Source organism: Copadichromis virginalis, linkage group LG16, assembly GCF_057382275.1.
Source record: "Copadichromis virginalis isolate Kocher_CV1m ecotype Utaka linkage group LG16, C_Virginalis_male_GT1.1, whole genome shotgun sequence".
NCBI lineage: Eukaryota > Metazoa > Chordata > Actinopteri > Cichliformes > Cichlidae > Copadichromis > Copadichromis virginalis.
The window spans coordinates 40,259,922-40,273,165 of NC_140633.1; the positions used below are offsets into that span (position 1 = coordinate 40,259,922).

General features: G+C 44.4%; 1 protein-coding gene across 12 annotated transcripts in view; it reads right to left on the minus strand.

Moving 5' to 3' along the window:
- Positions 1-13,244, minus strand: part of stxbp5l (syntaxin binding protein 5L) — a 133,328-nt gene that overhangs the window by 28,048 nt on the left and 92,036 nt on the right. For 8 of the 12 annotated variants that reach the window (XM_085434783.1, XM_085434780.1, XM_085434779.1 and 5 more), the window contains exons 9-20: positions 12,504-12,579; positions 12,077-12,231; positions 11,680-11,752; positions 10,538-10,685; positions 9,104-9,171; positions 8,503-8,543; positions 6,939-7,153; positions 6,663-6,844; positions 6,305-6,430; positions 4,215-4,366; positions 1,997-2,065; positions 907-972 (exon numbers count right to left, since the gene is read on the minus strand). In XM_085434783.1, the coding sequence (XP_085290909.1) occupies positions 907-972; positions 1,997-2,065; positions 4,215-4,366; positions 6,305-6,430; positions 6,663-6,844; positions 6,939-7,153; positions 8,503-8,543; positions 9,104-9,171; positions 10,538-10,685; positions 11,680-11,752; positions 12,077-12,231; positions 12,504-12,579 (1,371 nt within the window). The remainder of the gene's footprint in view (positions 1-906; positions 973-1,996; positions 2,066-4,214; positions 4,367-6,304; positions 6,431-6,662; positions 6,845-6,938; positions 7,154-8,502; positions 8,544-9,103; positions 9,172-10,537; positions 10,686-11,679; positions 11,753-12,076; positions 12,232-12,503; positions 12,580-13,244) is intronic. The other 4 variants (XM_085434784.1, XM_085434782.1, XM_085434776.1 and 1 more) reach the window with 2 other exon arrangements.

A 13,244-nucleotide genomic window follows, 5' to 3' on the forward strand; every position in this document is an offset into this window, starting at 1 on the left:
AAACCTTAAACACCGTGGCGAGTCGATCCGAGTAGGTGCTAACGGTGTTGACGACCCAGTTTCAGTCAAGCTTTAGTGGTTGGACGGGCAGTTCATAATCCACTCAGTGACTGCAGGTGATCCTCACCTCCACCACGGGGCTGACAGTTGGTTTGATGCTTGGTCTTCTCCAAATGTGTTGTTCACATGCAGCTTTGCAAACCTAAGTTGTGCTGCCACGTCCTTTCTCCTGCAGCCCTTCCATCATTTACCCTGCTGACCTGTAGAGTCTGACGTGTTGTGCTAAAACCTCGGCTTCGACAGGTGCTGACGATCAGCTAACCAGGTGCAGTGATTGGCTGACCTTATCACAGGAGTCCAGGTGAAAACTTTCTTCTCGAGTATTTGCTACAAGTAATGATAACATGCCAGCCAATTTACAACTCAAAGAAAAACTTAAAATAAAAAGAATGCAGTGTCAATGACACAAAATGAGAATCTAAACCACTCTGATGTTACTGCTGCTCATTAACATGCAGGCTCCATCTTCACTGCAGTCGGCCGTATCAGTGTTAGTGAAAGACAAACATGTCAAAGGAAACGACCGAGCCGATGGAGCGTGCAGCGCTCCTTCTTCTTCACCTCTGGGAAACACGGTCACCACACGACTTCAGACTAAAGGACCAACCAGCTGAGACAAACCCAGTATACTCCACTGAAGGAGTGCCAGCACTTCTCTGAAACAACAGTGAACAGAGTGCCGCTCTCACCACGTGACCACGCTCTGGTGACGAGGTGACCACAGGCTGTAACTCAAGTTTAAACACAAAGCATCCCACCCACAAAGACTCAAGACATTTGCATTCAGGGAATGAAGGATTGGAGGCTGCAGGTGCGTGTCTGTGTGTGAGAGTGCGAGCAGGTTACCTGAAGTGGGCGACTTGTTCCTCTCCATGTCAATCGACTGCTGGTTGTCAGTGAGTTCAGTAAGGCCTGCAGCAGCCGACAGGAAGAAGAAGCAGCACACGCAGGGTGTCAGATTATTTGAAGCCGGTCATGCAGATTAAGCAGACGTCTGATTGGTAGAAGTCAGCCACGCTAAGCCCAAAGAAAGAGTGCAGCTAGCAACAATGCTTCATCATTACATCATTCCTCCCGAGGTCAGCCTCGAATATTTGCTCTTTGCTTTTTTATCAGGACTCAAAGTGCCTTGATGGGCAGAGTGGCTGATTACTGATGCGACCTGCACTACAGTCAGATTTAACATCTTTTACCAGCTTGCATTAAAATTCAAAAAGCATGTAGTGCAAATCTCATGATGAAGTGGAATAAATATCGAACATACAAACAGCACACACACAAATTCAGTCACATGCAGCAAGCACGAGCCGACATGGAGTCGTCTGTAAAAACTGCCACAAACACTGAGATTTCTAACTCGGCCCTCAAAGCCCGACTGCAGACGCGGGCTGTTTGAAGCAGCGTTCATTAAGGACTCATTAACAGCCTCGCAGACTCGTCACAGCTCAAAACATTTGGACTTTTTAAATTATTTGTCTTCAGTCAAAGGTTCTGCCAAACATTGGTGATGCCGGTAGTTTATGCTGACGTTACAAATGGCTGAAGACACTGAGAGGTGCCGTCGTTAAACTTTCCTCTGTAACCGTCAACAAAAAGCACACAGTTAGCTTCAATAACCGCACTGGCTTTAGTTAAAATATACATCGCATGGATAATGCATTATTTATAACTGCGCTTGCTCTGCTGTCTCAAAGAAGTGTCTCTTCTTCTGCAAAGGACAGACTGCTGGACATGACTGTAACAGACAAAGCTCTGCAGGTGACGTCTCGCTTCATCCCAGTCATGTCTTTGGTTTGTCCTGGGCTTCGAGTCTGTGTCAGTTCTTGTGGCAATCATCTGTACCAAACATCATGTCCTACTATATCCATCAAAACACCAACCCACACCCCCACACACATACACCGACTCCCCCGGCCTTTGGGAAGGCCCGACTTACTCTGATAGGATGTACGGATCCTTTTCTTTGAATCTGAATAAAAGTTAGACAGGCCGCGCATGCAAAACTCTGTCAGGCAGGCCCGCATGCCCACACCAGCAGCCACAGAGTCACCAAAGTAGGAGGGGGAGGAAGGAGTGGTGGAAATGAGGAGTGGGGTTTAAAGCGAGGAGAGGTCAAAGAACGGAAGAGCGTAAGTGGGGTGGAGGCAAAGGAAGAATGGCAGTAATGAGAAAAGAGGAATGCATGAGGATAGAGGGAAGGGTGGATGAGGAGGGTGGGGGTGGGGAGAGAGAGGAGGCGGGGGGGGGAGAGAAGAACACACAGGCTTAGAGAGGAAAAGAAAGTGAGAGCAAGCAGCAAGTGAGATCGTGTCAGGGAAGGGCACAAGAAATACCCGCGACTCCAGCAAACCCAGAACTGCTGGTGTCACTGGGGTCAGCAGGGAACATGTCATTACCAGCAGCATGGAAACCGAGCTCGGTTGTCATTTAATCATCTGCATTGTGACATCATTCTGAGAAGTAAATGCCCACATTTGATGGCTGAAAGCTTTCACACTCATACACATGTGTGTGACGACAACAGCTAAAGATGTGGTGGGAGGCACAGGAAGTGTTCAGACTGGGCAGCCGGCACTGGCCTTTTGGCTGTGCTCTCCAAGTCTGCTGTTGAGCCTTGTGTGAACCGGAGCACAGTAAGTGCCTCAGATCAGCGCAGCACCACCCGCGGCACAGAAAAGGGCATGTTTGCCCGCTTCTATTTTCCCTTCTGTCTCCACATTGATTTTAAAGCGCTCACACAGAAGGTGCAGGGTGCAACAGCATGTGAAAAAATCACCAGAGTATTTTCAGCTCACCTGTGGGAATTACGCAATGAAACGAGCACTTGCTGCAAGTTCTTCTGAAATATTTACCACCGAGTTGGTGCCTGGTCCAAAAAAGAGTCGGCCTCTATTTTACACAGTGATTCCTAAACGGTGGGTCTGAATATCAAGCGCGTTAAATATAATTAAGATGCTTCAGAGGCCGTCAGCGGACGAGATCAGAGAAAAGGAGGAGGGATCAGAAACACCTGTGTGGCTCTTACAGGTCTAAAAACAACAGACTGAGAAATCAAATGACAACATGCATATGATGCCCATGTGGAATGACACGCAACCTGTTAACATGCACTTCATGTCACAGTGCAGCTCTATGACAGGCAGAGATGGGCAGGTGTGTGCTTGTGTGTGACAGACAGAGAGGAAGGACAGAAGATCCAGGCCGTCGTCGTGTTACAGATAGTCTGATGTTACTGTGTCTGCTCTCGTTTCCCCACTCTGACGGTTTTGTCCGAACTTCATCTTCATCAACGTGAATGCTAACGATGTGCTAACTGCGAGGCTAATGTCACATCTTTTGTTTCCAGTCAGCTGAGAGGAGTTTAAACACCACCACTTATTCTCACTAGTTTTTAATGCTGTGCCTAAAGCGTCAGTTTATTAAAGATGTTTTTATTTCAGCTGGTTTGTATTTTCAGTCCATTAAGCTCTCGAGGTCACTGCAGAACCATCCCGTTCAAAGTGGGACGTTATTACATTACACACTAAACACCTGCATTACAAACAAAGGCTCGATACGTCAAATCCCTGAAATCATTTCAGAAAATCCACTTTAATACATTTTGTTTCCAAGAGTTTTCACATTAAAAGTTTTGGAAGTTAAACTTTGTTTCTAAAATAATAAGAATGCAGTTTGTAAAGAAACACATTAGAAAACAACAGCAGGCAGAGGCGTGTTTTTAAATTAAAATAGATATTTATATATTCAATTAATATATATTATATAATAATAAAAGTACTTTGTAATTATAATGTAACTGAATGTAAAATATTATGAAAACTAAGAGTCAGGGCTGAGTAGTGCATACTACCTTACATATGCTCTACTTCCCATCACTGTTAACAGCACCTGAACAGTAATGATTGATTAACAGTAATGATTGATTAACAGTAATGATTGATTAACAGTAATGATTGATTAAATATTGAAGGAATATATTGAAACTGTCATATTTGTCACGCACTAGATCAGAAGAGACAGAAAGAGAAGAAGACAGAGGAGCAGAGAAAAGATCAGATTCAGTGTCTGGATGTCGTGATTATGTTGCACACTGAGTATCAGGTGTGTGTGTGTGTGTGTGTGTGTGTGTGTGTGTGTGTGTGTGTGTGTGTTACCTGAGGTGGACTGCCTGTTCCTGCGGGGGGAACGGGTAAGGCGCTGGTAGGGGTCGGTGCTTCCGTACAGATCCAGTGTTGACATACATAATATGACAGTTTTTTGCAAGTAGTCCACCACCGCCAGGCCGTAACAATTCCCAAATGCCAGGCTGGACACGAACACAACGTCAGGAGGGAAGAAACAAGCACACACACACACACACACACACACACACACACACACACACACACACACAGACACACAGACATTAGAGTTGTGCCAACTAACATGAAAAACGCTGTCAAATTAAGCATGAATTAAACAGTCTGCTTTTATTCCATGTTTCTAATACTTCCCAGAATTCCCACATGACTGATCGTCACCTGCCATGCATCATATGGGCTCAAATTGTGGTCATAAATATTTTGCACTTGTAAATCAGTTTTGTATGTGTAAAAGCAGATTTGCGTGTGGAAAAATACGTGTGAAACTCTGCACTCAGGTTTCAAGTTACAAGTACGAATTTTGACCCTATTTTTCTTCCTTTCATCTGATTGGCCAATGTCACGTCAATCACAAATTTAACTATCCAATCAGAGAACAGGTGGGTTTGGCTGTCGGGGGGGGGGGGTGCTTTATGGAGCTTCAGGTCCTGAGGGAATAAATGCCCTTTTACATGCCAGCCCAGCGTTTTCCTTCATCACTGTGAAGGAAAACAGTCTGTGGTGGTCTGAGTTTGGTGATTTTTGTGTCACAGGTTTACGTGGAATACATTTGAAAACTAACCTTCCTGACACTGCATATGCTACAATATTGTGAGCACACCACACTTTCACTGACCTGAGCTACAAGGAGTAAAAATGTCCAATGGGAGCACAGCCGGCCCGTGGAAACCATTTGGAACAATCACTGTTAAAAAGCCTCATTAACTTATAAACATCTGGCCTGGACAACACATTCCCAGCAGCTGCAGCTGGACGATACGTTTCTGGGAACCACACGTGGATCGGGCTTTAAGCTTGAACCCAGAGGAGACAGAGCTGAGTCCTTATTGTGACATCAGCAGGAAAGCAGGCCGCTGTGCTGAGCACGTCTCTCTGACATCCTGATGTTATTCTGCTCTCACCAATAATCTCAGGAATGTTTTTATATTAGTGCAGCTCAAGGAGGACTGTGTCTGTGTGTGTGCATGTTCTGCTCAGTATGTGAGAAAGGCATCAAAAAGCCAGATAATCAATTGCTGCAATGTCACTTAAGATATGAAAAGCTTCAGAGCAGAGATTCAAATGGTGCGACTGCCTCGACCCGCAGAGAGCTTTTCTGAAAACTCCTCTGTTATTGGTTTCTGCCCATAAAGCTTCTATTCACAGCAAAGCCAGACAAGTGGTCTCAAACCCTGCGAGCTCAGGAAGTCATGCAGCTCCCGTTCGACTTGTTAGTCCACATCCAGTAAGTTACTTTAAAATAACAAAAGCAGGTAGAAGAAGACGATGTGCTCGTGTTCGTTGCCGCTCGTCACTGCGTGCTCTATCCGCTGTTATGGCTACGGTCACAGGACATATGGTGTTTTTCTCAGCTTGGCTCGCAGGTGTTACATTTGTCAAGAAAGCTCGAGAACACATTTAAATAATTTGGTCACGTTACTGCTGGCAGTAACAGCAAAATTACAAAGCTCACACATGGCCCATTATCATATTTACATCCTCCCGCCAGCCTCACAGTATGATACAGTACAAATACTGCAAAGACCAACTCAATGCTGCACAAAGCGCATATACACAGACAAAGAGCAACTATAAACACATCTGTGTACAGCCGAGCCCTCTTACTGCCACATGCATGTTCTTCTCCTGCTGCATCACTGTTGCTGTTTATAATCTGGCTCTTTTCAGAAAATGAGAGTCAAATGTCCTCGGTCTGTGCAGGTTTGGTTCCCTGCACCCTTCACAGCCATGCTTGTATTGTGCACTGATGCTGTTTTTATTGGTGACGACCAAACATACGGAAATGGATAATACAAGCCTACTGTTTGCTAAATGTTCCTAATTTAGACTCATAGACAGACACAGAGCTGCTCAGGACAGAGGGTTATGCCTCTGAAACTCACAGGCCGTAGGCTGAGTTGATGTCCAGGCTGGTGATCTGCTGTGGAGGTTCACCATCTACCCAGAGGAGCTGGATGACCAACTCTGACTGGTAGCCAGGAGGAACCCGAACCGCCCGGTCCTTCACTCTGAAACAGATGAGCAGCTTTTATCAACAGCTAATGAGGAATGATGTTGGAATGAGGAGTAACGGTCCAATTTACCCTCAAACACCTGGCAGAGCTTAAATACACAACACTGGCATGCACTGTAACGTGCCTCAGCAAGTCATTAGACCATCATACACCACCAGAGTGCTTTTCTTGACTTGACTGTACTTGAAGTCTACTGTGCTGCAGAGACGGAGGACTGTTATCTTACTTGAGGCAGGGGATGCTGTCTTTGATGCCCTCTGGTGTCCTGCTGCCTGGGCTGGCTGGGTGTTGGTGTTGGTGGTGCGGTTGGGGTGAGTGGGAGCCGGGCTCTGAGAAGCTGGGATTGTTTTCATTCTCTGATGGGGAGATGACGTCGTCCGAGTCACACTGCAGACGCACCTCTAGAGACTGAAACATGAGAGGAGACTCAGGGAACGTATCACATCAAGAGTGGGCTTCACCTTCAGTCTCCGTACATCACCTGACCACTTTAAGCACTCACCACTATCTGAGTGTTGGCATCATATTTGCTGAAACGATAGAGGATGATGTGAGCTGAGATGCCGACCACGCAGAACATGCGACTCTGAGGGCACCAGCTGACCATCTGAATAGCAAACGGGTCTTCTTCCACCAGCTCGGCGGCGCGGCCCTCGCCTGGCTTTGGCTTCTCGAACACTTTGGAGGTCTTCATCTTGTACAACATCTGCAGCGTGACTGCACAGAGACATCTCAGTTAAAGCACAGTGCAAAGCGTGAAGTAAACGGCCATGTGCACGTGGTGATATCCCGACAGCTTTATGCAGTTTGCCATGTTACATCTTCATATTCTTCACCTTTTAAATTTCATGCTCTTTGTACAAATGTCTCGTCTCCACTTGGCGAGGCATTTTCACCCCGTACTGCTGCGATTGGCACAGCTGTACAAATGCATTAGACCAGTAATGTGTCTGGCTGAGAGGAGACTGGTTTGCACCACAGCCTTCTGATTTATTTTCCATTTAAAGCAGATGCTGCACCTTTAATAAAGTTGCAGTAGTAGAAACGTGTGCACACAGTAAACCTGGAAGCGTGTGCTGATCAAAGATGGCGGGGATCGTACGAGCCGTGTTGAGCTATTACAAACATACTGAGGTCAAACACTCTGAGTCACGACTAAAATAGTCAAAAGACGACTGTTATTTCCACCTGGACTCATTTCTGTCTGGATCAGTGTGGTGGGACGACCACACAGAACACAGCAGCCTTCAATGGCAGCACATCTGACAATCATCTACTAAAATAAATATGAATATACACCGACCAGCCACAACATCTTCAGCACCTGCCTAATACTGTGCCATTCACCCTGAGCCGTCAGGACATGGACTCCACTACACCCTGAAGGTGTGCTGTGGTATCTGCACCAAAGTCCCACAGATGCTCGACTGGATTGAGATCTGGGGAATCTGGAGGTCAAGTCAACTCCTCAAACTGGTTGTTGTGCTCCTCAAATAGTTCCTCAACCATTTCTGTTTTCAGTGCATTATCCTGCTGAGAGAGACCACAGCCATCGAGGAGCACCTTCTCCATGCATGGGTGTAGATGATGTGGAACAATGCTTGGATAGATGGTACGTCTCAAAGTAACATCCACATGGATGCAGGACCCAGGGTTTCCCAGCAGAGCATCGCTCAAAGCAACTGTCCCCGTTGGCTCGCCTGTGGTTCCCTATGTAAGCGACGCACAATAATCCGTCCACCTATCTGATTCATCAGACCAACCCACCTTTTTCCATTGCTCCATGGTCCATGTCTGATGTTACGTCTGATCGGTTTATATCATATGAACTTTGCTAAATAGATGTACGAAATGCTCTCAGCTGATCTATCATGTGATGAGGCATAGAGCTGAGATCAGCTGATCTGAAGCTAGTATGTTAGCTGTGGGTGAGTATGATTAGTCTGAACTCTTAGATTATGTCATTAAGCAATTAATGATATCACCCAGGTGATTGATTAACTGTGCTGTGGAACAAATGCATCGCTGCAATGAGAATGCAGGAAAGCTTGGTGCACAGGACTTACTTGCAGATGCGTCCCAAAACTTAATCGATCCGTCAGCATGCCTGAAAAAAAATGTATTTAGTATGAAATTAATGACAACAAGTAAAACTTCCAACCTTCCCACTCACTTTTAGTCTAATTAGTCGTGTTAATGATTATTACCTCAGTAAATTTATCGCTGCATTTTTAAAACATCACACTGTTCATGAATCTGCAGCTCACCCGTCTTGTGGCTCACAGAGCTACAAAGTGAAGCTGGGTTCCTACTTCGTGAGAACTTGAGCATTTTTAGGTGTTTCACGCTGTGCTTTCAGCAGTGAAACGTCTCCACGTCGACCTCAAAGGGCCGGACTGCCACTGATATCTGTGAGTGTTACCCAGAAGCAAACGCCACCCAGCGAGCAAGCTTCAGAGCAGGTTAACATCTCTGACAAAGGGGGCCTGCTCTCTGCTGGGGCTGGCACAGATAGAAATCAAATCTACGCAGCGCTATAAATGTAGAAAAACCCACAGTCGGTGGTTCTGTCACCGTGGCGTGAGACACGGCTCAACTGTCCTTTTAAATGTGACGGGTGGTGTTAAAGAGGGGTCATCAGTATTCCTGTCAGCATTTCTAACTCACCCTGTGATGATGATCTCTGGATAAGTGTGGGAGCCTAATGTCCACGTCCCTCCACTGATTGGCCACTCCTGACAAAATAATCACAGCAGCACTGATTATTTTAAACACCCGGGCACATTACCCTTTCTTTCTGTCCCATTGTACCCTCGCTTTTCCTTTTGTTCTAAAACACAGGCTGTCATCCTCAAATACAAAACCGAATTGATTAAAAGTGATACGTGTGCTAATGATTACCTATAATTTAAAAAGTTCAACAATTATTTTAGAAAGATGATTTTACATGACAAATTATGAATAAAACTCCCTTCAGAGACCAGGATATACCAAAGAACCGAAGCGCAGACACACAACTCTATACATATTTATACATCAGTTCTAGCATTGTATTTTCCGCACAATAAGGCGCACTTAAAATCCTTTAATTTTTTCAAATGATGAATTCTGATCGTGCTCACTGACCTTGAACCGATTTTATGTGCTACACGGCGCTCAAAAATCTGTCAAAAATGTTTTAGTGCGACTTTGCTAAGCTACGAAGCCACCGTGTGATGGATTGTTGGAGCATTACAGCTACTGTAGTCAGGAGCCTCACGGAGGAATCTGGGTCCTAAACTCCGTCATTTTCAGGTCCCAAATTCAAACGAACACTGCAGCATCACTGAGAGTTTAAAAACTGTCTAAATTCTTTAACCTTTAATAAAATGATCAGTGTTGCTGCTTTACCAGGTGTAACAATTAAGTTTAACATCCAGGCATCCATGAAAACAGGATTTATTACATTTAACAGAGTTAGAAGTTAGCAGGAAGTTCGCTCGCTAGCTTCCACCTAAACATGATATAGCATGTCCTGACTGAGAGATTTCTGAAAAATTCAAACGTACAGCTCTGCTATCACTTCCAACATAAATGAAGACAGAAAACTAAACAGCAGTGACGTTTGTAGGGTTACTGAAGTTGGGCTAGCTGCTATATAATGATGTGCTACGTGATCGCTAGCAACACAGCTATGTTAGCATAGCATAAACACAGTGAAGCTGGAGGATGAACGCTAACTTTTTTCCACTCGATAAAAGTTAACATGAGGGTTCCTGATGGTTAGAGACAAATGCAATCGCATGGCAGGATGCTGTAAACGGACCAAACTTCAGTCAGGAGAACAACTGAGATAATCCATCCACAATATGAGGTTAGTCATTAATATACTGCAGCAACATGGGAATAGAGCAGCTGCCAGAGAATTCAACAGTAATGAATCAATGGTACAGAAGTGGAGGAAGCAAGAATGATCTGAGTAAAGTTTGACTTATTTGACTGTTTTGTTTCGCTTAATGCACCTTATGGTCTGAAAATACGGTATGCGAGGATTACGTAACACAAGAAAATCCTCCCAACATGGATCTGCACAGCAAAGGCCGTACTCTTCCCCTCCTTTACCTTCTGGCTGTAGCCAGTCTTCTTGTGTTTCGCTCCTATGGAGTAGAGGATGGGGATGATGTCTGGTGGACAGTCTGCGAAATAGGCCGTGCAGGTCACTGGTGACTCATGGATGTCCATGGGATACGGGTTCTCAAAGACGGGGTAGCTGCAACAGGCAAGTACACAACGTGGTATATAGTAGACCTATGAACATGAAGCTATTCAGAATTATTCCTCAGCTAATCGAAAAGAATAATTCCAGTTGGTCCTCCCATGGAGCCCACAGGAAGTGGACACGTTCAAGGGTCTGGATTCTTTATCTGTTCTCTAAGCAATAAAAATTGAATGTGCCAATGACTCTAGCTTCATCTGCTTTATTGCCGATACAGTAAGATAAGAGCGACTGGTTCTTCTATGCACACATTAAAGTGTCACTAAAAGATGTAGAGGGGTGTTTCTGCAGAGCTCCAAATTCATGCCACTCCTTACTTATAATGAAGCATTTAAATACAATTAACCTGATTTACTTATAATGAACAATTTAAACACAATTAGCTCGTAATCAATGAGCTCAAAGACAATCTGGACATGTTTAAACTACTTTAGGTGTTATCAGGAGACATTTATATCTAACAGCTGTAATTAGCTAACCTAATTAACCAGGAAACTTCATTTATACCCGAGCGTTTTGCTACTCCTCAAATGTATGCCTAGCCTAGCCTTGGGTGTTAATCTGTCAGGACATCATCGCCGCGTCCAGCTTCAATCTTTTATAACAATGATAGCGAGTTAAATCTACCCACAGAACATTGAGCTGTGCTTGTTCAAAGGATAACATCTTTGGCAGTTTTTACATAGGATCTTATCAGACCTCTGAAATCACAACAAAAGCACTGAACTGTTTCCCTTCAAGACACTGAGCTGCTGAGAGCAACTTTCTGATAGATCGATACAATTAATCCACAAAAGTCCTCAAATTAGGATAGTCCACATATGCTTATGGTCATACAGCATTATATGCTGATATCTCTCTGAACTACAGCTGCTTTCACTTTGTTGCTGAATGTAAGAACAGTTCCACTCTCTGAGTGATATTCTTGCACACGCGATGGTGTGATTCTGATATATGATGTCTAACTGTATGTTTCACAGTGACGTACTTGCTCTGTGTTAGATCCACCACGATTAAGTCTTTGTCCAGAAGCACGACCACAGCGTAAGGCTCCTGGACCTCTGTGAAGGCCGAATGCAAACAGAAAGATGGAGAGGTAATGCTAGTTACCACGACAACATCAAGGAGGGATGCAAATTTAAAATCAGCTGAAATTCATATAAAAATGACTCAACGTCAGTCGGTGGTAACACTTGGTGAGTTTTAAGGAAGCGTGCTCTTGTGATTTCCACATTATCACAGGATTACAGGAGAAGCCGATGGCACCGAGCGGGTGAAAAACCCCCCGTGGCTGAAAACCACATTTCTCTGAAAGGCTTCAAACTCACTGAAGCGAGACCACAAAAAGGGACACAGCTCTTATAATTGAATCGGTACGCCCTTACCGTTGTTGTAAGGAGTCTCGCACAGCACCATGAACTCTACTATGGGGTAATCCATCTCCAGCACAGTGATGGCCTTGCCGTGCATGATCGTCAGTGCCGGCCGTCGTCCCGCCTTGTCATATGAAAGACCCCCAGAGAAGATAACAAAAGGCTCACTGTTGTGAAGGAAGAGAAGGGATTTAGAGATGCTCACCTCGACAAAGCAGAAAGAAAGAATGAGTAACAAGTAAAATGAAACACGCTCTTGTTTCAAATCAAATTAAACGCCAGTGATCGATGAAATAAGTGACGCATACACAACGGTTGTTTGTTCCTGTGAGGACTCAAAAGAAATCTTTAAATCTCATCTCAGAGGTTAATATCAATTAAAAAAAATGCAGCGCTACGTCTGTGCAATCAGAAAATGAAATGTTTAAGACACACGCACCTGTTCCTGCAGGTCTTGTATTCCACTTTGAGAATAGGTTTGCACGACTCCTTCCTCGCATCCTTCTGTATCTTTCCTGCATCAGAGGAAAAAGCAAAGGAAGAGCAACATGTACAGATTAAAGTATAGTTTCATAATAAGATGAGAAGATGTAAGAAGAAAAGCTGTTGTTCACCTGTTGTTACGTTCATGTTTTTCCCTCTTTTAAGCTATTTGGAGTTGCTACCTGCTGCTTTGTCAAAGTGACCAATGCACGGCTCTACACTGTGTTCATAATGTTACACAATGTGAGCATAATCAGGACATAGTGCGCCACAGGAACCCCCTTGAAGGATCAAATTTAGTCTCATTTCCAACTGGAGTTTTGTGTGTTTGCTGTGTTTCCAGGTCCTCTCTTCACTGAATGACAGTCCATTATCAGAGTTAGCGTATTAAAGGGAGTAATTCATGCTTCTCATATTAACATCTTTGAAGAGAAGGTCTCCTAGCTTGGAGGCAGTGAAACCTTGAATTCTACCTTTCAACAAAGGCTCAGCACTTTCTGAACAAATGAAAGAAACATCATTTCTAAACTGTTGGAGCTCTGCTGCAGCATCTTTTATTGAACGCAATAAAAGGAATCATTTTAAGTGTACCTGGATTCTCTGAGAACAACTCGTCCTGTCGCAGATTTCTTCACATCATCATTATGAAAAGTGGCTATAAAAAGGTCATTTTGGTGCCCTTATGTACAGGACATTG